Source organism: Labeo rohita, chromosome 14 (genome assembly GCF_022985175.1).
Source record: "Labeo rohita strain BAU-BD-2019 chromosome 14, IGBB_LRoh.1.0, whole genome shotgun sequence".
Lineage (NCBI taxonomy): Eukaryota > Metazoa > Chordata > Actinopteri > Cypriniformes > Cyprinidae > Labeo > Labeo rohita.
Genome location: NC_066882.1, coordinates 10,760,874 through 10,787,962, shown reverse-complemented (window position 1 = coordinate 10,787,962; position 27,089 = coordinate 10,760,874). Strand labels below are relative to the sequence as shown.

Below are 27,089 nucleotides of genomic sequence, written 5' to 3'. Positions count from 1 at the left end.
AATCTTGTCATAACAAAGTAGCAAGTAAATCAGTATGTAATCATTTCTGAACTTTAAACGACTAAACTCTTGGCATACCTTACCTCAGTAAACTAAACTAAACCACTGAGCTCGAAATGACTTCTTTGGCCTTGCATTTCTCTGAACTGTTAAACTATCAGAGCTCTTAAAGATACAATTGATTGTAGCAGAACAGTCTGTCCTAGTAGCCTTCACAAGTTTCCTCCACCCAAACAATGGTGTTCCTACAACTAGGAATGTCATTGCCAGCTGTTGTGTCACTATAAATTAAACTTTATAGCTGCTGATTGATCGTTCTTATCTAGATCTATAACAGAAAGCTTTTATGGTGAAGCAACATCAAAGCACACTATTGCTTTGATACACAAGCGTATGCAAATGGTAGAACATCATTCTGCTGGTTTTATGGTATTGACAAGGCAAAGTCATTTTCGTAGTTTCCTTTTATCGCTGCCTTAATGTGATTATCAGGTTTGCAGTCAATCAATGCTCAATAAAACAGAAGTCTTGAATTTGGTTCATCCTGTCTTTGTGTGATCAATTATTAAGTACTCGCACAGTGCACTGCATAATCCATATTATTTGGGATTTAATGTGATGCAGCAGAAGCTAAATCCGGTTTGATGTTAATTTGCATCTAGAAAAAAGGAAAGAACTATTCAGAAATGACTGCACAATGTGTTCTCCACTCTGTTGTGTTATGCAGGTTCAAAAAGGTTTTAATAAACCGCTTTTTTTTCCCTCTCTCTGTTTTGTAGGAGTGCATGAGTCTCAACACGAGAAGGTCCTCAGTGTCACTGGGGATGGAATTATTCAAAGTCCCGACTTCCCCAACACATATCCCCGGAATACAGTTATAGTGTGGCGGCTGGTGGCAGTCACAGAAAGTTCCAGGATCCAGCTGACCTTTGATCCTCGCTTTGGCCTGGAGGACGCCGAAGACGGCATTTGCAAGTAAGAAGCCCTGACCTTTTGGTCACTGGCTAGACCTCGCATGCACATTAGCACATGCACGTTGGCACTTCATGAAGGTGTGCTCAAGTTGGAAAATGTGCATTTATTCTGTAATTATTTCATTATATAAAACTATTTAGTAATAAGACTATTTATGTAATCATCATGACTATTCTGACTTTTTTTTAATGGTTCTTCAGGGCTGTGACTGTCTAGTACAAGTCAAAGCTGGCAGTTGATTTAAACTGACGGGCTGTAATATAAGGCTGAAGCGAAACTGTAGAGAGGAGGAGATTTAGAAGATTTGAGAGCTTGAAAAATGCCCAAGTGTTTCCTTGCAGGCGCTCAAATATTTGCTTAGTGTTACGCGACAAATCGGCACTACTAAACAAGCAGCATCAGGCATCCATTGCACTCTTTTGACAGGGTCAGACGTAAGATAAAGCACCCATATACAATGCAGCAGTATAAGTGTATGTGGGGAAGGAGGGGGAAATACAGTGGAGATGTATGTGCTTGTTGTGACCGAGTCCATTTTTTAAGATTTAGAGTCGAAAGGAGGCCATTTGGGAGATTGCTGTGCCGCAAGAAGGCTGATGAATAATGAAAAGCCCACCCCTAGAGTGATTACGTTCCGTTATATATTTATTTTTTCCATGACTGATACGATGACATAAGGTACAGGCCTTTCTACTTTGTGCATATTTAGTTCCTAGTCTCCTATGTAAGTCCGTAGCATCTGTTTGAGATTCTGGAGACGCGTACGATCGCAGACGTACACTCGCACACAGTGTAGGTCACACACGGCCCAGCCAGCCAATCCACATTAAAGACCCTTTCAATTACAGGCTAGCTTTCCTTCCTTCCTTCCAGGCCTCTGTTCATGCCTCTGTTTTGCTGTACAGTGCAATCGATTGCAGACGTGCACATCTGTGCATTTCTGCTTCCCAGAATCTAGATGATGACCTTCCCATAGCTGGTGGTTTCATGCGGAAAAAATGCTTGTAGACCTCTGCCAGATATTGATAAATACTAATGTTTTTTTCTAGGATATTCTGTTTTAATTAATGCCCTATTGACTTGTACACATTACCTGTGAAAGGTTCTTCATTGTCTAAAAAGCTTTATGTGTGAAATGATTTGCGGCATAGTGTTCTTGTCCTCACAGTAAATCAGTATAGTTTTATTTCTTGTCAATAATCAATTACGTAATGTGTTTTCATACACGTTTGTTAGCAAACCTTTGGAGTCTTGCCAGCTATGTGTGTTCCGCCTCCTAGTGGCTTCATGTTAACTGCACATTAACACTGTTTTGGTTAAAATAATTAATTAACCTAAAAAAAATCTTGGATGGCCTGAGGGTGTTTCTTTATTGGAACAGATTTTGAGAAATTTAGCATTACATCTCTTGATGTCTAACGGCACCCATTCCCTGTAGTGGATCCAATGGTGAGCAAATGATGTAATGCTAAATTTCCCCAAATCTGTTCTGATGAAGAAACAAGCTTGTCTACATCCTGAAAAACCTGAGAGTGAAAAATTTAGCAAATTTTATTTTGGAGGTGAACTATTGCTTTAATGGACCCCTTGGCCTTCTGAATTTAAACACAATGTTATTGGTTCAATATCTTCATCTTATATCTTAAAGTCACTAAATTGCCATTTACGACCCATTTTACTTCCCTAATGTGACACATTTCTGATATCAAATGAGAAGGAATGCCTTTTGGCCATCAGTAGTTGGTTAAAAAAGTAGGTATAATGTAGCAAATGTAGTCAGACTGAATGCTGCTATGTCTATACTTTTGCTGTTTTGTTAACATTATCCAATAGCATGTGTGGCTTAAGTGAAAACAGTTTTTACACACATTAAATATATTCTCAGGAATGTGTATGAAGTGAACCGCATCCATTCTTTTTTGATGCAGGCTTGCAAGTATAAATCTGCCCATAGACACATCATACAGATAGGTGAACATAATAGGACAGAACCCTTTCCTAGTTTCCAACAGTGATGCTGTAAATCTGTGTTTGCTTGTCCACTTTGTTAAAAATCACAGGCTGTGGCCTTGAGCAACAAATGTAGGGTTGGGATATTTGTAGTGAGTTAGTGTATTTGACCTGGAAGGATTTTTTGTGTGCGTATGTGGTAAGTTTTATATACCTAGCAGCCATGCAGCGACTAGTTCTGTATGATTTCACCAGCAATAAAACATAATTTAAAGTCATTATCACTCTCAACACACACACGCACACATACACATATACATACAAATGTACTTGTAACCTATCACTTAGCACAACTTCCATGCTTTCCTTTTTAAAATTAATTAGAGAAACCACATATTGAAAAGCAGTAAAGGAATTAATAGACATTGGTATGATGATCTTATGCCAGTTAATGAAGAAAAAAGCCCTTCTGTTTGGATCGAATCAAAGCAACTGAGCTGTAATAAAGATGCGTGCTGAATCCTATCACACCGCCTCCAGCAAAGCCCAGCCCAGAGCCGACAGGCCACTGCAGACAACTCTCATCATCTTGTGTGTTTGTTCAGACTGATAAGAAAACTGGGCCAGATTTTCTGTACTACTTAGGAAATTTTACAATGTTAGGTCTGTCTTTGATGGAAAGCCGAAGGGTGTTGAAAGGGCACGTAAGAAATAAGATTCAGTCATCCAAGCTATTACGAATTGTGATCAACAGTATTATATTTAATGTATAGGAGAATTTATCATTGAGGTTTATGGTAATAGACAAGGACATTTTTCATCTCTACAGACTGATAGAATCAATAAACATAATAGTTTAATCTATTAGACCTTCTCAAACTTGAACAAATTAAAATTCACAAAGCATCAGCATTAAATATCTCATGTGTAATAGTGTGTTAATATTCAAAATAAGTGTTTCTGTTGAGTTTACTTTAGTTTCCTAATGGGTAAAGCATGCTTGAGGGAAAACAAAGTAAAATATTTTTGCATTTAAATTAATACTTTTATTCAGCATGGATTCATTAAATTGCTCAAAAGTGACAGTAAAACATTTATATATATATATATATGCTGTGTGTGTATTTATATGTGACCCTGGACCACAATACCAGTCATAAGGGTCCATTTTTGAAACCGAGATTTGTACATCATCTGAAAGCTGAATAAATAAGCTTTCGATTGATGTGTGCTTTGCTTGAGATATAACTAAATCTATAAATCTGAAAAATCTAAATATTGAGAAAATCGCCTTTAAAGTTGTACAGATGTAGTTCTTATCAATCCATATTACTAATCACAAATTAAGTTTTGATATTTACGGTAGGGAATTTACAAAATAGCTTCATGGAACAAGGTCTTTACTTAATATCCTAATGATTTTTGGCATAAAAGAAAAATCAATCATTTTGACCCATACAATGTAATGTGGTTGTTGCTACAAATATGCCCATGCTACTTAAAGGGGTCCTATTACGCTCTTTTCCAAAGTCTTGATTTTATTTTGGGGGTGTACTAGAAAGCGCTGCGGATTGTTGAAGCGGTTCTCCGCACTGCATCGCTAAAGATGACGCTAAAGGGAGCTAGTCCCCCACCTCGTCCCTATACCACCCCCCAACAATTCGAATTTCCTTAGGTGGGATTTAATTTAATGACATTCTAATGGACTGCGTTGTGACATCATTGCATGCGGAAAACAAACACTGTAGTCCAAAGGAGCCATTCGCTGTAGTTCTTGGAAAGAGAATTTTTTTTAAACCGAAATATCTCCCTTTGGAGTGGACTTTGAGATTTGTAACTTTGTAGGTCTTTTTTAGCAACCTTTAAGACTGGTTTTGTGGTCCAGGATCACATATACATAAAAAATATACACAGTACACATACATATATTATGTATGTCATCGCAATTAATCGTTTTACAGTACTTTAATAAATATTTTTAAATTGTAATATTATTGTTATCAGTATCTTTTGCCATAATCTATAGCATTATGGTTGATTTGCAACACTAATAGCTGAAATCTCATTGCAGCTTGTTTTTAAGCATTCTGTTTAAACATTCTGGTATTAAAAGCACTCAAGACAACCCAGTGTTTGTTTTTTGATGCCGTGCCATATTTTCTAAAAGATAGCTGCGTCTCTTTCATGCTTCTGTCCTACTTTGGCTTCTGTGGAGTGAATGTATGCATGTAAACCTGGTAATAGTAAAATCACATTACATTATTGATGAGCCATCTGCCTTAAGTGTCGCTGAGATGAGACGAACCCCTCTGCTTTGTGGTCTTCTGAGGTAAAACAGACACAGACAAAATGAAACATCGATAGTATGTTGTATTCATTTGCTAATGCGTGATGATGACAACATTTAATTTTGGCTAATTGCAGTTTACATATGTATATGTTTTATGTTGTGTGCACAAAATGTTTATACTGACGTAGACTGAATAGCACTGATTTTTCTTATACATCTACAGGTGTATCTATCTACACAGATTCATCAGAGAGCTTTCAGCCCTCAGGCCTTTTGCTCTGTGTATTGGCTTAGTGAAAATCAAAGCTGGATGTGTTCGAAAATCAGGGATTCAGTGTCCGTTTAACCAGCGAGTGTGTCTTCGTTTTAGTGCAGTGCGTGACGACCTGTGTTGTTTTTACTGAATGTGGTTTGAAGCGTTAGTGTCAGGCTGGGTAGAGCGTAAACAATGATTTCAGAAAGCCAAACGGCTGTGCTGGCACGTGGAGGGAACGGGAAAGTATTCCTGTCCAATCAAATAATTAGTACCAGGCTTTGGCTGCGGCCACTGAAACCAGCCTTTATTGAACACTGCAGGGGCATTGAGGCCATGCAGGCAGGAATAACACAACTTCAACACTGCTGTTTTTTTTTTTTTTCTTTCCTTTATTAAAAAAAATGCTCAGGCCACTGCGTTCAGGCCAAGTTGCATCAAAGACTGTAATTTAAGGCCTGAAAGAAGGCCACGAGAGACATAAGGGGTGAGTTCACTTCACTTAAGTTGCGCCACTTCAGGATCTGGTATTTCAGTGCAAAAGCTTTTTGTACAATTTTTCAGTTTTAGATATTTTGCCATGATTCCTTAAGTAAACAGGGTGCTAAAACAGTTAGTTTATAGACAGTTTAAATAAACAAGGTTATTATTTCAAAAAGTGCTGTTTATTCTTAGACTTCAGTTTCCCAATGTGTCACTACATGATTTTTGCTGTATAGGTACTTTTGTATAGAGGTACAGTGTGTATGTGTATTAAAAAGTTACAGCATCATCAATTAAATGGTGTTTTTGGAGTAAACTTAATTTTATATCATTTTATTAAATGTGATTTCCCTGAAGCAGGTGTAGTACAAAACAATTCTTCAGTTGCTGCGTGCCGATTTGGGATACCTGAGTAGTCCCAGAATCTAATATGTTTTTAGACGTCATAATAATAGATGGATTTAGCTCTCATGTTCTCTGTGGACGCCAATGCCATAAAGGTGATTGAGATAATACATTTAGCCGTGCTTCGCTTCGTAGCTTATTCAGTTCATTAAATGCTTGTGAGAATGGATTTCTAGGTCACGGCTATTGTAGCTTATGAAAAGCCTAATGCGTTAGCATATTAGCTTGAGATCAAATACAGATAAATATAATTTATGAGCTTACATGTCTGTAGCCCTCCTTTAATCTTATTCACTCTTCACTTTCTCCCAAGCGCTTTAGCTCCGTTTTTCTCTCAGTATCCTTTTTCTCTCTCTCTACTTTTCCCATCTTTCCTCACTGGCTTTGTTTGAATGTCTGTGTTTAATAGTGTGTCCGTAAATAGCTTCATTGCCATAGTTCCCTGTGGAGGCCCTCAAAGCATTAGACCTACACTTAGATGTTTTAGAGCTGATAGTGATCAGGGGACAGTGAGAAATTGTGACACAACAGCATTAGCCTCCCCTCAGATCATCTCAAGCTAGTTGTTTCCCCACGTCCATGCATGTGACAGGAGCTGGTGGCCAACAGGAAGGACATGATGCTGGATTTATGGCAATAGTGATGAGGCACTATTAGCATCAGGTGCGCATTGTCACATGCTGCTGCTCCTCTGGGCTCCTGTCATGAGCCTGTACTTCTGATAGGGACTACATTCGAAAGCTTAGGCAGCTGAATTCTTGCCTCGCTGCCCTATCAGTTAGTGACTTTGCAAGCAGCATTTGTGTGTACATCTAAGCTGCCTTCAAAAAGCGATCATATGAAGGTGTCAAAAATGACCCTCACATGATTCTAAAGGTGCATGATTTTAAAGGTGACGTATCATGAAAATTTGACTCTTTCCATCTTTAAGTGGTATAATCAGGTCCCCAGTGCCTCCATCAATCCAGAAAACATGAAAAAGAACAACCCAGTAACTTGGTAATTTGGTAAGCCGGTCTTGTGAAAAAAAGAAGCCGCTCAGATTTCGCTCTCCCGTGATGTAGAAAGGGATTTTATTATAATATTACCGCCCCTTAATCTGCACATATCCACCTGTCACTCAAGAGGCCACGCCCTAAATTATGCAGAACTTTAAGGCTTAATATAATTTAAACATATGAGTTATAAAAAAATCACTCTCTCACAGTTGACATGAAGGGCAAAATTACCTATATAGACCAAAACTACTTTTTGTACCAGGCTGTAAATATATTTTTTTCTGCTGTAAAGTTGGACATTTTAACATGGGGCGCCTATGGGATTGACTCCCTTTTGGAGCCAGTCTCTAGCGGCCAGTCGATGAATTAGAGTTTGTCACTTCCGTGTTGGTGTCAATAGAGAGAGCGGGAGGTTGCCGCTTGGTCGTAGTACGAGCAGGGTGATTAGTAGTCCCGTCCCCTCCTCCACTTTGATAGGTTAGCTAACTAGAAAAGACATGTGATGAGCACAGCATTTTACTTAGTGTTGCCAAGTCCTTGGTTTTCCTGTGCAATTAAGTTACTTTAACACCTTTGTGAGTTGTTTTTCATGTCCACGGGTTGAAGCGACCCCAATAACGTGATATTTAGCACCTGGAATGCGAATTTATCAGGGGAACCTCGCCAAAAAAACGTGCATTTTACCCCCCAGAACGCGATCTCAAAATGTGATTGGGCTAGTTTTGAGTAGCAATTGGGCAGGTTTTGTTGTGAAAACCTGGCAACCCTGGTTTTACACAAAGTTGAACATACTTCAACTCTCGGCGGCAAGTAAAAAAAACGCCCGAACGCTTAGCGCTTAACGCGAAAAGACGCTCAATGCTCGGCACGCAGCCGAGTTTTTTAAAAAAACGTGACACTCCCATTGAGAACAACAGAATAAAATACGCCAGCCATGGGGAAAACCGCTTTTGTGGACATGCGGCCTTAGAGTCCCAGTCACAGAGAAGACAAGAGAACAGTGGATTTATTGATTTTATTTACTGTATATTGAGCTGCCGCCACACAGATTTAATGTAAACGTGTGATTTATTATAATTTTTTTTTTTTTTTGTTACTTATGTGTTTTAACATAAACTTGTGTGTATTTGACAGTTTAAGTGCAATAAGACATGAAAGAGTACTGGCATGCTGTGTGACAGTCACTTTCTGTGTGTGTGCACTTCAGATGTGTGCACTCAGAAAATCAGAAGTTTAAACTGATATGGCTTTAAAATGCAAGATTTTAGCGCAATAGACATGATAATCAAAACCAAACGGTTGTTTTTTTGGCAAAATATCTGAGGTACAAGCTGTAAAGGTACAGCTCTATTCTGTAAAAGGGGGCGGGGAGCATCAGCTCATTTGCATTTAAGGAGATGCGTACGAAAACGACTCAAAACAGGCATTTTCAAAATGATACTATAAATGACCTGTGGGGTATTTTGAGCTGAAACTTCACAGAGACATTCTGGGGACACCTGAGACTTGTATTACATATTGTAAAATGGACATAGTAGGTCTCCTTTAATGCCTACATTCTGAGTGTGTAAATTTTCTTGGGGAAAAAAATCTCACTGATCCTGAACTTTTGAACGATAGTGTAGATGATTAAGATAATCCAATTCCAACGAGACAGCGCTAAATTCAGATGTAAACAGCGTTCAAAATGTTTTGACATCCAATCAGTTAAACCACATTTGTAAATGCTCCTCTGGATTGTTTCACATCAACAACTAATGGCATGTATCCAATCCAAATGACTGTTGATATAGGCTCCTGACTCAAACAATTAGCTTTTTGTGTTTTATTGTTTATAATTGCTTGTTGTCACACAGTCAGAGAGCCTTTCTCTTGAAATACGCTCCTAAAAGGCCGCAAGTGCTGATCTGTCTTTCCCAACCACTGATGATGAAATCATCCAAGATGAATGTAAACAGACATGAAGGCTAGTGATTGATGATGTTCTTGATGTACTTTGCTGTTGTAGGTATGATTACGTGGAGGTGGAGGAGCCTGTCGGAGACGTGGTGTTGGGTCGCTGGTGTGGCTCAGAGATGGTTCCAGGGCCCCAGGTGTCTAAGGGAAACCAGATCCTGATCCGCTTCGTCTCCGACGAATATTTTCCCTCTGACCCAGGATTCTGCATCCGCTACTCTTTGCTTCAGCAGGTAAGAAGTGACTCATGCGCCATGTTCTTCCTCCCTAATGCAACATTTACTGAGAGGGCTGGTTGTGTTTTTGCTGAAAACTTTTTGTTAATCCCTAATGGCCCTTATTATTTCCCCATCTGATGAATTTTAATATTAGTGTGCAAAGGATAATTAGATGTTTATGAGAAATACAGTAAGCCTTGCTGAAAAGAGACACTTAAAAAAGGGCCAGAAAAAGAAAACCTGAGAACTAAAACATACTCCCGTTTTATTACAATGCATCTGTTGCTGTAATCACCATCCCTTTCTCTAAAATGACCTGGCAACCTTAAATGGCACTTACTAAGTTGGAAATTTCAAGTTATAATCATATTCCTACCTCAGAGACCTTCTCCTCAATGTTTCACTTCTTGTGGTGGTGAAAACCACAGTGGGGCGGGCTACGGTGTTTTCCACCTTGGCCATGGTTCAGTTTCCTCCCTTTAATTTACACCCTGACAGGCGTCACACGGCACATTTGAAAAGGATTATTCCCCTGAAATGATTTAATAGACATGCTTGGCTTTGATGTGTGATGCCTGTCAAAGTTTTATGACTCCACTTTCCCTTGCATTTGTTTACTGAGGCTTCAGAGCGTGTCTGAACGCTTTGCTACGTTGCTCGAAAATTGCTCTCATTGTTTTCCGGTGAACAAAGGTGTGCTTTATCTCCTGGTAGATAATGGCTGTATCTGTTCTGCTAAAACTTAATTATTTTGGTGTTGATTGTGGTAAGTTAGGCCACCAAAACTAGATGGGACAAATGTGATTGTGAATTTTCTTTTTAAAGAAAAAAAAAACATGTGGCATTTCCATATGCCATTTCCTTGTGATCTTGTACTGCTTTTTTATTGAAAGTGTCAATCATTTTCTGACTTGGCCAGCATTTCCGTTTATTTAAGCGCTGAACAATGATGTAACTGTACTATTACATTACCTCCCAACAAAAATATTGCCATTCACCGTCTTAGGGAGTTTTGAGGACATTTTAATAATCAATCGTACTAAAAGTAGTTATACACTACTGGATACATTAAATTAATCAGTCACAGTAAAGACTTACACTGTTACAAAAGAATGCTATTTCAAATAAATGTTGATCTTTTAGATTTTTTTTTATTCATCAAAAAAAATCCAGCTTTGCTTTTACAGGAATAAATAGCATTTTAAAATATATATTTAAAAAATATATATTTTTTAATATTTTACAATATTACTGTTTAAAAGTATTTTGATCAAATAAATGCAGCTTTGGTGAGCATAAGAGACTTCTTTCAATATACTTTTAAAAATCGTACTAACCTCAAACATTTGAACAGTAGTGAATTTCTTTTATTTAGAATTGGGACTGTTTAGTTTAGAATGATCAATTTTTGTTTTGTTTCCTTTCTGCAAGACTGAGTTGTCGTTTTGAAAACATTTTGTGGTCTGGACATTATCCAAACTTCCTAGCCACTGAGCAGCTGACCAGTAAAGAGCCACTTTTCAGGCCTTTTCTGTGGTGGAAATGCATGAAATTGTTTTAGTTCATCTCTGGCTCCAAATCTGACAAGAGTTAAGAAACATCGGTTTGGCTTTAAGGAGATCTTCTAAACAATGGTACAATCAGTTGCATGGAATTTATTCTTTTTTTTTTTGTTAGGGATTTTTCCCTGGATGACATTCGTTTTTGGCTTTCAGATATAAAATGAATTATATTTGGATGTAGAATGATAGATGAGTACAATCTCTACTCTTTATATTAGGTGGTGTGTTTTTCTTTGAGCGGTTCTCTATTATTGCAGAGGAGGTGGTGTGTTATGGCTGGTTTCTGGACAGCGAGTTCGCATCAGAGAAGGTGTGGCTGAATCAAGCTCTATTTATAGTGTTTGTGGAGGAGGATGTTGAGCTGGAACCTACAATTCCAACAGGGCCTCCTCCAGCCCTGACTCACAGTGCACAGTGTTTGTTTTCTTGCTCACCAAAGCATTTGTATTCAGGAGAATTGAGGATGGGAGTTACATCTTCAGTGTTGAGCATCAAAATTGTTATCATAAAATGTCAGAGAATGTGTGACAGCAGGTCTTTAACAAACCAAAAATAAGTCTTTTGCATTTTAATGAAACATTGCTTGACAGTCCTACAAATGTTATGATTGTGTGCTATTTCAGCTTACAGTTATGCAAGCATATGCATGATACCATAAGATGTTAAATGCCAGGCACAACACGAAAATACAATTTCAAAGTATGTCAAACAAAAAATGTGCACGGAATTACAATTCTTAGTGAAGAAATCTCTTTTCTAGCATTTAAATGCTCAACAGAGCCTTTAGTTAGCTTATGTGTTAATCTTCTCTGCCGTTAAATTCAGCTTCTCTCTGGTGGCATGTCTTAATACCTAGTTTAATTTGCACATCATGCACCACCTACTGTCAACTGAATTGTTTAAAGACAGCAGTGGTGTTAATGACACTAAACTGCAATTTAGCAGAAAACTTCCTTAGATTCCCTACACACTCTGTCTTATTTGGGTCTTTTTTGACAGAAGAAATTGTGACCTCCTTTATTTTGCTTGTGTAGTAGGTAAGAAAGCAGTAGTTGTAGTAAATGTGAGCAATATTTAAAATGAATCTCATTTTTGTGGTGATGTTTGTCGCTGAAGACAAAGTATACTGTGTTCAGAAAGGAAATTACATGTAATGGGAATAATTAGGAAAAAATTTCAGTGCTTTCTCTCGCAGTTATATTGTTGGGTAATTATACTGTCTATAAATTGCGGGCATCAGGGAGACGATATTAATATGTGGGGCATTGAAATCACTTGAATACGTTCTCACTTTTTGCAATCACACGTACAGTCGAGGTCAAAAGTTTCTATACACCTTGCAGAATCTGCAAAATGTTAACTGTTTTACCAAAATAAGAGGGATCATACAAAATGAGTGTTGTTTTTTTTATTTAGAACTAACCTGAATAAGACATTTCACATAAAAGACGTTTACATATAGTCCATAAGAGAAAAAAAAAAAGTTAAATTCATAAAAATTACCCCGTTCAAAAGTTTAATAACACTGATTCCTAATACTGTGATGTTCTCTGAATGAAAGTTGTTTGTCCTGAACAGTTAAACTACCTGCTGTTCTTCAGAAAAATCCTTCAGGACCCACAAATTATTTGGTTTCTCAGCATTTTTGTGTATTTGAACCCTTTCCAACAATGACTGTATGATCTTGAAATCCATCTTTTCACACTGAGGACAACTGAGGGACTCGTATGCAACTATTACAGAAGGTTCAAACGCTCACTTATCCTCCAGAAGGAGAAACAATGCATTAAGAGCCAGGGGGTGAAAACTTTTGAAAAAAATGAAGATGTGTACATTTTTTTTATTTTCCTCAAATATATATATTTTTTTTCCATTTAGTACTGCCCTTCAGAAGGTACAGAAGATACTTACAGTCATTGATTTATAGTCTTTGGCCCTAGTCAGAATCCAGGGAGCAGAAGTATTGATTTGGACTATCTTGCTCCTTTTACTTCTTCCTGCATTAAGAATCTAGGTGTTTTCTGGGATCAGAATCTACAATTTGATAAGCAGATAAATGCGGTTGTTAGTTCCTGCTTTTTTCAGCTACGCCTCCTTTCCAAAATTAAATCTTTTCTTTCTGTGAAAACTTTAGAGATTGCCATCCATGCGCTTAGTACATCTCGCTTGGATTACTGCAACTCTCTTTATTTTGGCATTTCTAAATCTTCCATTGCTCGACTTCAGTTAGTACAAAATGCAGCTGCTAAATTCCTCAAAGGGCAATGTAAATTTGATCACGTCACTCCAGTTCTGAAATCATTGCATTGGTTACATGTACATTTTAGAATTGAGTTTAAAATTCTTCTTTGTTTTTAAATCTATAAACAATCTGGCACCAAGCTATCTGTCTGATCAACTTTATCCATACAATCCTACACAGAATTTGAGGTCTGGTAATCAAAGACTTCTCTCTTTCCCCAGATCAAGGTTAAAGCATAGAGGGGATAGAGCTTTTGCAGTTGCTGGCCCTAGGCTGTGGAATAGCCTCCCAGCCTATATTAGATCAGCACAGTCTTTAACTGTTTTTAAATAATCTTTTAAAACTTATTTCATTTCTTTGGCTTTTAATTCTTTGTGAGTTTATGGTTCGTATCTGTGGTTTGATATTTGTGTTCTATGTCTTCATCTGTTCAGCACTTTGGTCAGCCGTGCATGCTGTTTGTAAATGTGCTATACAAATAAAACAAACTTGAAACTTGAACTTGAAGATACTTGCATGTTTAACTTACAAGTTAAATTTACCCTGATCTTCAAATTAAAAAATTCAAATACACACAAATGCTGGAAAACCAAAGAATTTGTGGGACCTGAAGGATTTTTGAAGAACAGCAGACAGTTTACCTGTTCAGGGCAAACAAGGGACTCATAAACAACTTTCACTAAACCAAAAAAAAGCGGCTAACTATGTCTCTTTAGTGGCGTAGAATGGATTATTCATTTTTGCCACTATTTGGGCACATCCCTAATAAAAATATTTAATTTATCATTCAAATATTGGGTGGAGAAACATTTTATTAGTTAAAGCACACATCTTTCAGATAATAGTTTCATCATTTGTTTTGGTTGTAGTACAAAGACAACTATAGTCAACTTGTTGTCTGTAATATCACAGATAGTATTTAATGTATTACACGAATGTATAAATGGAACTATATATAGCTGTTGAAAAGTATATAGCTGCTTTTATATTTTAGTGAGTGATTTATATTTGCAAGGCCTTGACAAGGGAATTTCAGGGAAAAGAGCAGAACATTTCTAACTATAAACCCTGGATGGAATATCAATAAAACCCATCTACGCAAACACATAAAGTGGATAAGATCAAGCAATTGCAGAGATCAGCATTCTCAGTTTATTTGGCATGCAGCCACACATTAATGGATGTTGTAACATTGTTTGTTGGGTAAAACTGTTCATTGTGGAACTGCTAATTCACCTGACTGTTCACAAATCTAGTGCACTTCTCATAAAACACCTAACGATGTTATTACAGTGTTTATCGTACCTGTGTTTATAGCTCTTTTTTTATTATTTATTTTCCTGTCCATTGAGGTTAATCTTAATGAATGCTTCAGATCTTCTGGTTGAAAGTCCTGCATTAATTCCCTCTTATGATGCAACTAGGGGAAATGAGCGGCCTAGCTGACTGGCTGTCGGCTTTGTACACGATGGCAGCGGGCTGCCATGTTGGAACAGCCAAATTCTGTTTCTCTGTGGTCAACCTCAGCTACTGGAAACCCTGGGATCACGGGGGCACCCTGCACTCTCTGTTTAAACAAGCAATCACTCCCCTTTACCACTACCACAGAAAGGAGGAGGAAAATGAGGCCCAGCTGCAATTCTCAGGAAGAGACTTTGGGAGCTGGTAAGGGTTTGAGGGAAGAGGTCATTAAAACAGCACCTAGCTCTGGAAATAAGTAGAATTTTGTGATTCTCACGAAAGTCTGAGGAACTAGACTGCTGCTTTTAGCTCCCAGCTGGATTTCATAGATGTTTTCCTCCTTGAATCAACCTGAAATATGCCTTTTGCGTGTGCTTGCTGATTTCCACTGGCTTTGTGCAATCTTTACAGCCATTAAATTTACCAAAATAGGCTAGAACAAAGGCAAGGGATGTTTCTTTCCAAACGGAGTAACAGGTTTCATAGGCACCAAAAGTGGGACATGGTTGCGGAGGCCAAACTAAGTTCAGGACAGGTTTTTTATAAGCATTTTAAATTAGGAACAGCTTTTCTTCAAAAGAACAAGGTTTGTATGCAGAGTGAATGCAGTATGCTCTTGTGTCGAAGAAGCTTTTGTTGTTGCTACTTGTTTTTAAAGTAATTGTAGATGGCGGTTTTGTTGGCCGGACCTTCTTTCCTTCTCAGTAGCATTAGTTCAGGACAACCACAAGGATTACTGAATTACATAAGGCGTATCATTTCAAACACAATGCCTATTCAAAATTCAGTTAGATGTGTGAAAAAAAACTCCAGTCGCTTCATTTCTCTTCTCCTTTTCTTACAACCACTGTGTATGATTGGCATGCCACCAAGCTTGGCCTTCACCAAAATACGTCCACAGTGAATCACCCACATTTTTGAGTGAGACCTCTGCACTGTTATTTGGTTTTCTACAGAGCTGACTGCTCTCATGTGTGTTCTGACAAGCTACTGGCAGACATCTGAATCTGTGCGCTCATGTCCATCTGCTAAGCCATTGTACAACCTGCAAACAATTTGAAACATCATGCTGACAGACTACAGGACATAAATGAGGCCATTATCTTGCAGATAATGTTTTAGCTTTAATCAATGCATCTGCTATGAATAATGATGACATAAGAGGAATATGTAGGAGGAAGCACCTTAAGTGTTAATGTGATTTGCAATGTACTATATTGGCATATTATAAATGCACTGACAAATGCTTACAAATAATCATTTCTTCAGTCACTTTAAAGTACACACAAAGTGTGTGTTTTAATTTATTTATTTATGCGCTCACTCAGTATTTGATTTGACAATTTGTAGAAATGCACTATTTACAGCCAGACAGTTTACTTAAAGGGATAGTTCACCCAAACATGAAAATTACCCCATGATTTACTCTCCATCAAGTCTTCCTAGGTGTCCTTCATACAAATACAATCTGAGTTATTAAACAATGTCCTGGCTCTTCCAAGCTTTATAATGGCAGTGAATGGGTGTTGATTGTTTTTTAAATCCAATAAAGTGCATCCATACATTATAAAATATACTCCACACAGCTCCAGGGGATAAATAAGGGCCTTCTGAAGTGAATGTATTTGTGTAAGTAAAGAATCCATATTTTAAAACTTAAATAAACCGTAATCTCTAGCTTCACTAACTGTCGTACTTGTGTTGACAAAAGCCAGCGTGGCAGAAACACAGTGGAAAGAGCAAAACAAAACACCGGTCACTAATTAAAGGAGAAGTCCACTTCCAGAACAACAATTTACAAATAATTTACTCACACCCTTGTCATCCAAGATGTTCATGTCTTTCTGTCTTCAGTCGTAAAGAAATTGGGGTTTTTAAGGAAAACATTTCAAGATTTTTCTGCATATAATGGACTTTGGTGCCCTGAATTTGAACTTCCAAAACGTGGTTTAAATGCAGCTTCAAAGGGCTCTAAATGATCCCAGCTGAGGAAGAAGGGTCTTATCTAGCGAAGCGATCGGTCATTGTTTTTGAAAAAATAAAAATTTGTATACTTTTTAAACACAAAAGCTCGTGTAGCACTAGCTCTGGGATGCGCGTCCACGGGTCGTTCTTGAACAATTCGTTCATTTTGAACGAATCTTTAATGTGACTCAGGAAGAACGAGTCGTCTCGGGGAGTGATTCGTTCAGTCATGCATGCGCAACATCCTATTAGGTTCTGTACTGGAATTAGTTCACCTGTTTCAAGTCTTCCGTTTTTTCACGTCGTTTGTTCATCTTATGGGGCTGTCACGTGATGCTGATTTTGTTCTTGATCGTTTCGCTAAATAAGACCCTTCTTCCTCAGCTGGGATCATTTAGAGCCCTTTGAAGCTGCATTTCAACTACATTTTGGAAGTTCAAAATCGGGGCACCAATGAAGTCCATTATACGGAGAAAAATCCTGAAATGCTTTCCTCAAAAACCATAATTTCCTCTTGACTGAAGACAGAAAGACATAAACATCTTGGGTGACAAGGGGGAGAGTAAATTATTTGTGAATTGTTGTTCTGGAAGTGGACTTCTGCTTTAAAAGTACAAATTGAGGATTTGTAAAGAAAAATGTCGCAGGATATCAATATAAGCCAAGAGGAAACTCGTTTTCCTTTGCTGTAAACAAAACTTGGTTCTCGTGAGACTAGCATATTCTTACTGGAGCTTACACTATGCGTATGACAGTTAGCGAAAGCTAAAGATTACCATTTATAAAGTTTTAAATGTTAATGTTTTTCTTACATAAACACATCAGATTGCTTCAGATGGCCGTTATTAACCTCCAGAGCTGTGTGGAGTACTTTTTATGATGGATGGATGCACTTTATTGGACTTCAAAAAATCAACACCCATTCACTGCCATTATAACGCTGGATTGTATTCAAAGGTATATACGTATAGAATGGCATGGGTGAGTAAAACGTAGGTTAATTTAAATTTTTGGAAGCACTATCCCTTAAAGTTAGACTGTTGTTTTTTTTTTTTTTTTTTTTTTTTTTTTTTAGTCCTATTTATTTAATAAAAAACATATTTTAAGTTTTATATTTAAAAGGTGTTTTTTTTTTAAGGTTTAATAAATTAATGTATGTCTGACTGTGAATATTGCATTTCATTTTAAAGTCACTTTGTACCTGCATAGTAGAAATTTAAAGTATGGGGAAGTTTTCAGTTGTCATTTGTTTCTTTTAATATGTTGAATTTGAATGCATGACTCCACGTTTTATGTCTGAAATTCTCCTGAATTTCTTTTGTATTATCTTGTGAGCGAAGTTGCACAAGCGCTGTTACGTCCACTTCGGTAGGGATGCTTGGCTGTGGCTTTATAGTCCAGGGCTCAGAGGATCTTTAATTGACAGATTGAAAGAGTGCCTCACATTCACAAGCTGTTAATGGTTTCCATTCCCCACTGCTGACCAATGCCAAAACTGGAAGCCAGCATTCTGTGCTGAAGGACAGCTGAAAGTACAGGCTTTCAGAAGGTAATGGCAACTGCTCTTGAGAGCTTACAACAAAAAAAAGATTAAAAACATTTTGATGTGTGCAGCCAATTTACATCTCCAGAAATTATGACTTAAGATACAACGTACAAAGTACACAACGCTATAATTTTAGTTCACATCAGGCTTGAGTGAAAGTTATAGTGACTTGCTGTTCAGCAAGTCAGATGATAATTCACTAAAGCGTTCATTAGAAAGATTCAAACGGGTCACTTGGGGGTTCCTGAATCCTTTTGAACAATTCAAATGGCTATAAAATAAGTGGCTTATAAGAGTCATACATTTGAAAATCTGGCTAAGCTGATCGCAGTCTTTGTTTTTGCACGTAGTAATGAAGACAAGGCAATGAAACACATGTTGTCTTTGTGTTATTTTGAGATATCTGGTCCTTTCACTCATCATGTTCTTTTTTTTAAAATGCATGTAAGTAATAGTTGGGTTTCTTTCAATAAAATACTTTAGTGACATCAAAGTAAGAAATACTGAAAAGATGTTTTCATTACTTAATGTCTAAATATAGTGTTCTCGTACTGATAGACAGGTTGGCACTGTATTATTTCCAGTGCTTGACTCAGATGCCCTCAATCAGTCTGTCTTGGTGACCTCATTTACCGCTTTGTTCACGGTAGTGATGCTTTTTTTTTTATCATTGTAGAAATCACAGAAATCACAGGCCTTCCGTTGACACCTTGTCCTTTACACAATGGTAACCATGCCAACTCACTCCTCACTTGTTACCCGGTTTTAGAGCATGGCATTGGACGTGTCATTCATAGGGGGATTATGTTAGTATGCCTGAATTAAGCTGCTGGAAAAAGGACATGTTGACAGATCCCACAGCACCTGAGGCACTGGAGCAGAGTTGAACCGAGTGCAGAAATGTGGCTTCCTGCAGGTTGCCCAACACCATAGGTATCAATGTTGCTGCCCTGGCATACACTTTTAATTGTGCGTTCGAGTTCAAACAAGGTGAAGCTGTTTTGGGACTGGTTAATTGATTTTGTGGATAAGCCAATGTCAAACATGAGCTCATCTAGCAAAATTATTCCCATTAAATGGTAATTTAGTAATACAAAAGCTCATTTGATGTTCTCTGATGCTTTATTGAGGAGAAAACTGCTGAGTGTGTTGATTTATTTATATATATATATATATTATGTATTTTAAATCATTTATGTAAAAAAAAAAAAAAAAAAAGATTAAAAGATTATATGTGACCCTCTTAAGTAGCATGGGTATGTTTGTAGCAATAGCCAAAAATACATTGGGTGAGTCAAAATGATAGATTTTTCTTTTATGCCAAAAATTTTTGATTGGTAAAATGCATTGCTAAGAACTTTATTTGGGTGATTTTTGTTTTTGTTTTTTTTGTTTTTTTTGTTTTTTTGTTTTTTTTTTGCACCCTCAGATTCCAGATTTTCAAATAGTTGTACCTCGGCCACATATTGTTCTGTTCTAACAAACCATACATAAATGGAAAGCTTATTTATGTATAAACCTCAATTTTGAAAAATTGACACTTACGACTGGTTTTATGTTCCAAGGTCATATATTCTAATATGTGACCCTGGACCACAAAACCAGTCATAAGGGTCAAATTTTCAAAATTGAGATTTATATATCATCTGAAAGCTTAATAAATAAGTTTTTCATTGATGTTTGGTTTGTTAGGATAGGACAATATTTGGCCGAGATACAGCTATTTGAATATGTGGAACCTGAGGGTGCAAAAACATCAAAATATTGAGGAAATCTGCTTTAAAGTTCACCTAATTAAGTTCTTCATAATGCATATTATTAATCAAAAATTAAGTTTTGATATATTTACAGTAGGAATTTTACAAAATATCTTCATGGAACATGATCTTTAATTTAGTAATGATTTTTGGCATAAAAGAAAAATCTATAATTTTGACCCATATAATGTATTTTTGCCTATTGTTACAAATATACCTCAGCGACTTAAGACTGGTTTTGTGGTCCAGGGTCACATGTATATTATTTTTGGGAGGAGAAAAACTTTTTTTTTTTTTTTTTTTCAAATTATGTATTTATAATAATTTAGAAGTTACTTTTATTCTAGAATTATATATTATTTGGGGGAAATAAATCTTTTGTCTTAATGGCTAATTTTACATCTAGCATTTTCTGCATTTTAGGTACTAATAATACATTAATTTCAGTTACGCCTTAATTATGCACAATCACAATCTGCACTTAATTGATATTTACCTTTTAATTTCACATAATTAGCTGTAATGTGTGAAGAAAATGAAGCATTAAACAATAATTAAACTAAAAATAAATCAGGCTTCTGCGTAATGCTTTTTAATCGCCTGTTAAAAATGAAATGGCCTGTATGGAGTGGCTTAAGTACCACTGATTTTTCTTTTTTTTTGTGTGTGTTTTCAGAGGCAGCCGGAGCCTGAGGCCCCTGCAGCGATGCCTGCATGGATGCAGAGTGTGGATGTTTTGAGTGAAGCTGTAGCTGGATTCAGCACGATGGAGGAAGTGATGAAATACCTGGAGCCGGATCGCTGGCAGGTGGACATTGATGACCTCTACAAGCCTACCTGGCAGGTTTTGGGCAAGTCGTTTTTTCACCAAAAGAAAGCCAGAGGTAAAAATCCTGTATTTACAAATACAAAGAGTCAATAGAAATACTGGATGTTTTGTTTTTGTTTTTAAAACTGCTGTCTATTTTTGTTTAAGTAGGAGTGGTGGACCTGAACCTGCTTCGTGAGGAGGTCCGGCTTTACAGTTGCACTCCACGGAACTTTTCCGTCTCATTGCGTGAGGAGCTGAAAAGGACGGACGCCATCTTCTGGCCCAGCTGCCTGCTGGTGAAGCGCTGTGGAGGGAACTGTGCATGCTGCTCTCACAACTGCTATGATTGCCAGTGCTCGCCCACCAAAGTGGCCAAAAAATACCATGAGGTATATAGCAAAAAAACAGAAGGCCTTCTGTTACACTAACATATTTCATATAATAGGTTTCTTTCAATAACTGTGTGCAAGTGTTCTTATATGCATAGAAACTATGCCACATCAGTGAGGTGTAACACTATATTGATATATTGTCTGTAGTGGCAGTTCATTTCTAACGCTAACCATTTGCTAACCATTTTTTTTTTTTTATCAAATGTATATTGGTGTCCCAATCACATTTTCTTGGCTAAATAAATATCAGAAAAAGAAAAAGGAAAAAAAAAAAATTCTATTACATTAACAGTGTAATCAGTGTTCTGTTTATTAAACTATGATGTATGAGTCTCATCAAATTAGTGTTTTTAAGCATTTTACATTTATTAAAATAACTCAAGGCAGTAACAATTTAAACAGTATATTTCATTTGTGAACTAATGTTCAGCTATTCTTTTTAATAGATAACTTTTAACTATTTTTGAGTTTTTCGGATCATCAGTCATTGTAGCTCAGTAAATATTGGTCATAGACACTGAGATTTACTTTGTTTCACCAAGCTGATTACTCACTAAAAACTCCCACTGATCATGCCATTTACATCTTATTTTGATCCAACAAAGTGGTTATATCTACTGTAAGAGTGTGATTTGCAGAGCTGGGTAGTAGCTAATTATATTTAATCTGGTTTACGTAATCCGATTCCAAAAATTAAGTACTTGTAATTAGAGTAAATTACATGTTAAAATACTTGTAATCAGACTACAGTTACTTTTTTTTGTTGATTGCATAATTACATATTATTCACACAATAGCAATAAATTATTCATAATTTATTGATTCTCTCTAATTCCTCTGCATTCAGAAAGTCCAGTTTTGTGGACATTCAGTGAAAAACTAGTCACTAGTCTAGATGGCTACACAGCATTTGACCACTGAATTTACAAAAATCATTTCAGGTTTAAGAGTGTTTCAACATTGCATCAACTACTCATGAATGCACTAAGTTTTATTTGAATTGCCACTCAGTGAGTTATTTAACCATGTCTTCCAAAAGTCTTTGGAAGGCTTTTGTCTTTCAAACACATTAAAATGCACAAATTTACATTATTTCTTATTTACATGTAATGCAGATATTCCCAAACCTTTTGTCATCTGAACCTCTTTCAACTAATAATTTACTTGAAGTTAATATTTATGCATGTGCATGTTCACGGTTGTCTGTAAATGGCCACACGGCTTGCAGGTAAACACAACATTTTTTTAAGTAAGTGTTGTTTTTTTCAATTGTTTTAAAAATATTTATTTTAGTTTTCTAGATTTATGCTGGTTTATGCTGGTTTCACTGTTGGACAGTGTTTAAGAAAACAAGTGATTTATACACTTTTTAATGTTATATTTTGTAATATCGGTGTTGTTTTATTTTGTACTACTTTTTTTTTTTTTTTTTAATCCAGTATTTCGAGGAGACACTGCCTCCCTTGCCTCTTCAGAGGAAACACCCCTGATATATATGTGGCATAAATATTAATACTTTCTAGCACACTTGTTTTGATTTAGAAATAATGTAGTGCAAATTCTTTGTTTTTTATGTGTACACATGGTTAGTAAATGAGGATGTACATGAAGTGCTTAAATAATTTCTGTGTGTATATCTCCATCTGTCTACATTTGTCTCTTCTTCTGCAGGTTCTGATGCTGAAACACAGGGCAGGGGGTCGGGGGCTGCAAAAGACTCTAACGGATGTCCCGCTGGAGCACCATGAGGAGTGTAGCTGTGTGTGTAAAAATGACTCAGACTAAAACAGTCCCAGGGAGATGGCAAACAGCAACACTGGCCTCCAACAGACTCACCCAGGGAAATATTTCTTGCTTCGTGCATAAGAGCAAAAGAGTTTTTTACCCTGACGTTGCAAACTAATGAAACCCAGCGCTGGATATCTTTTTATCTTGACTTATCTAAGCCTGCAGTTCCATGCGTTTTGGGTTCACAAATCCATAAAAAATTGACCCGTGCAGAAGTTTCCACTGGCCCTGTGATAGCATGGAATATCTGGAGGAAAATTGGACACGGTCTTGCTTCTGTGTGCATGCGGAGGTTTGCGAACAATGTGCGCATGTACATTCCTGATTTTTTTTCAGGTTCAGGAAATGAGGTATTCCAGAATAAGTGAGGTTGCTATTACTTGCAGAACAAGTGGATTTGGCGTGTTCTTTTATATATTTTTTTTTTTTTGTTTTGTTTTCACAACTTAAAAATATCAAAGGACCTTGACTATGTATCCACTTTCAGCAGTCCAAGGACAGTTTGAAGGTAGCATGGACTTTCTCCTCAATAAAATCCCAAAGAAATGAATTACACTGTGTCATAAACCAGCACTCCTTCGCCTGCTCATCACTGAAATCAGACATTTTCATTAATAATTCAGAACAAATATTCCAGGGAAGATAAGGATGTCCCTCTTTTTTTAAAACCAGAGATGAATGATCATGCATCTTTTGCTCTTTTACTATGTACTATGGACTCCATTCAAGAGAGAACACTAAAATACAAAAGTGAATTTTGTGTAAATATATTTCAAATTGTGATTTGTTGACTTTTCCTTCGTCATTACTGTTTTTGCTATCAAAGAAACATTTTCCCCTTTCATAATCACTGTAGTATTTCAGTATTAGTCACTCTTTTTGTAGAGACATTTATACTTTTGTGTTGTTTGAATAGTTGTTTTAATTGCGTAATAAGATTTTGACTGGAGATAAAATGAAAACTGTTAGATGTTCATGTAAATAGACTTTTTAGAAGTTAAAGGGACATAGAACTGCCAGTACCATATTCCTCTACCATTAAACGATTAACTAAATTGTTGTGGTTTTTCCAAATGGCACTTAAAGCACTGGTTTGCTCAAGTAATCTGCAGTTGTCACAAAATTGCAAAGTACTGCCAGGGAACCCTATAACCATGAACTGTTAACTGCAATCTGACTTCAGCCTTTGAGAGTATAATTAGATGTAAAAGATGAATCTCTGCGTTAAATCAGTGATCTTTTTTGAATAATGACACATTTATTTTCCTTTTCACTTGTTTTTGGTGAAAAACTTCATCTCATCTGCATGCATTGGATGACGTGAACACTAAAACAATATAACAAAACATGACATTGTTGGAAAATGAAGACAATGCGATTTGCTCGCAAATTCAGTTTTGATTGACTGGAAAAGGGAGCTGAGTAAACAAGACATGCAGCGTTATTTGCATCTTTTTTAATCCGCCTTGGATGACCTTTTCCGCTGTCATTTTGTCAGGCTATTATTCTTTGATGTAATATTTTTGTGACTTTGTTTTTCATACTTTGATCACAGATTCCTCACACTTGGCAAACCAATTTAACAAGCCACCTACTGTAAGCAGGCTTTGAGATCGTCTTTAAAGGAAGAAAGCCTCATTTTTGTGCAGCCTGACAGAGGGGATGAGAATCTGGATTTTGTTGATGTCATGTGGAAATGAGAGAAGTGCCTTGATGTTGTTAAACATCACACACAAATGTAAAGCATGACGTTTCACTCCATGAGACTCATTTATGCTTCAGAGTGATGCTACAGAATAACTGGTTTTCCTCATCTCTTGGTTTACATCTTGAAATTCTGCATCATTTCAGAATCTTAAAGGTGACGCATGCATTTTTTTTTTTTTCCTGTGTTAAATGCTTCTAACCCAGAGAAACCCTTCAAAAGATGATCAGGCTCTGTTATGCCATCAAAACTCTTTTTATTATTCTAACTCATCCAATAAAGTGAGTTTTGAGCAGGGCTTTATGGCACTATGACTAATGGCAGATGGGAAAGTGTTTCAATAAGTTTGAAAACAACCAGTTTGGTTATGCTAGTGGTGCAGGAGTCATACACTGAAAGGGATAGTTCACCCAAAAATACAAATTCTGTCATTAATTACTCACCCTCATGTCGTTCTAAACCCGTAAGACCTTCGTTCTTCTTAGGAGATGAATTAAGATATTTTTTTCTGAAATCGGAGTGTTTTCTGACCCTGTGTGGACTAATGCAACTACCACGTTCAAGGCCCAGAAAGGTAGTAAGGACATTGATGGTTCAACATTCATTTTATGAAGCTATGATGATACTTTTTGACACAAAAGCTCTCAGATTTCATCAAAAATATCTTAATTTATGTTCCGAAGATGAATGAAGGTCATACGACAGAATTTTTTTTTTTTTTTTTGTGAACTATCCCTCTAATATTATGTTTCAAGGGTATTTTATCATCATCAAGTAGAGTATAAGTAGTTGAGCATAATAACTGGAAGGCTCTTATTGTGCATTAGCACATGTCTGTTTGCATTTTAAAGAGACCTGGCCATTTTGCTGTCACCGTTAATAGTAAAAAATGATGGCTGCAAATTCATGAGATTGTCTGGGAACAAAGCATTTATGTATTTAACCAGATGTGCGTATATTAGCGTTGGACTGAGGGCTTGGTCTTATTTAGATAATTACAGGGTAGTTGCTCTGTGGTTTTCCAGGAACTGCCTGTGGTTCCTGAGGAAAGTAATGACCTGACATCTGAGTGGCATTAATCAATGATGAGGACAGTTCACTTTTCCACTGCATGTGTCATTATGTGATGCAGTCAAGTTTTGGATAAACAAAAATCTAACACTACTGTTCAAACCCCTCACAAATCACTCTAATACGCTAATTTGGTGCTCAAGAAACATATTTTTATTATCATTGTTAAAAACAATGCTGCTTAAAGGAGCATTGCTTTTCAGAACAAAAATTTGCAGATAATTTACTCCCCCCTTGTTATCCAAGATGTTTGTGTCTGTCTTCAGTCGTAAGGAAATTGTTTTTTTTGAAGAAAACATTTTAGGATTTCTCTCCATATAGTGGATTTCTACAGTTCCCCGAGTTTGAACTTCCAAAATTCAGCTTCAAAGGGCTCTAAATTATCCCAGCTGAGGAAGAAGGGTCTTATCTAGCGAAGTTTGTTATCTTCTAAAAAATGTATAATTTCTATACTTTTTAACTTCAAATGCTCGTTTTGTCTAGCTCTGCGTGAACTCTGTGTATTCCGGTTCATGGCAGTTAGGGTATGTTGAACAACTTCCATCTCATTTTCTCCTCCAACTTCAAAATTGCCCTGCATCACTGCAGAAATACCGACCCATTGTTTACAAAGTGAATGTGCAAAGAAGATTAAATGTCCTTTACAAAAAAAGGTAAAACAGTGACGTCGGACGATTTTGAAGTTGGAGAAGAAAATGAGTTTTTCTACATACCCTAACTGTCCAGCTTACACAGAGTTCACACAGAGCTAGACAAGATTTCGAAAATATTTAGAACCCTTTGAAGATGCATTTTGGAAGTTCAAACTTGAAGTCCACTATATGGAGAGAAATCCTGAAATGTTTTCCTCAAAAAACATTTCTTTAAGAAGAAAGAAACATGAACATCTTGGATGACAAGTAAATTATCTGTAAATTTTTGTTCTGGAAGTGAACTTATTTTATATTTTGGTTCAAGAATGAGTAAAAAGTTTAAAAAGTGTTTACCGTCACTTTTGATCAATTTCTTGCATATTTGCTGAGTAGAAGTTTTATGTTTTTTAAATGGATTTTTTTTTTTTCTGTTTAAAAAACAAAACTTCTACTCAGCAAAACATCTTACTGACCCCAAGCTTTTGAACTTTCTTTTAGAAACTTTCTTTTAGACTTACAAACAGTTAACTAATTTACCTAGATTACATAAAGTATTATTCTTACCAAGAAAGAAAAAAAAATGGCACAGTTCTCATATAATGCCTGATCTTGCCTGTTGTCAACACATT

General features: G+C 36.7%; 1 protein-coding gene across 1 annotated transcript in view; it reads left to right on the top strand.

The window, feature by feature from the left end:
- Positions 1-24,286, top strand: part of pdgfc (platelet derived growth factor c) — a 59,249-nt gene extending 34,963 nt beyond the window's left edge. Inside the window, exons 2-6 of the mRNA XM_051128371.1 lie at positions 780-975; positions 9,363-9,543; positions 20,738-20,945; positions 21,041-21,261; positions 22,936-24,286. Of these exons, the coding sequence (XP_050984328.1) occupies positions 780-975; positions 9,363-9,543; positions 20,738-20,945; positions 21,041-21,261; positions 22,936-23,049 (920 nt within the window). The 3' untranslated portion in view covers positions 23,050-24,286. The remainder of the gene's footprint in view (positions 1-779; positions 976-9,362; positions 9,544-20,737; positions 20,946-21,040; positions 21,262-22,935) is intronic.
- Positions 24,287-27,089: the final 2,803 nt, after the last annotated feature.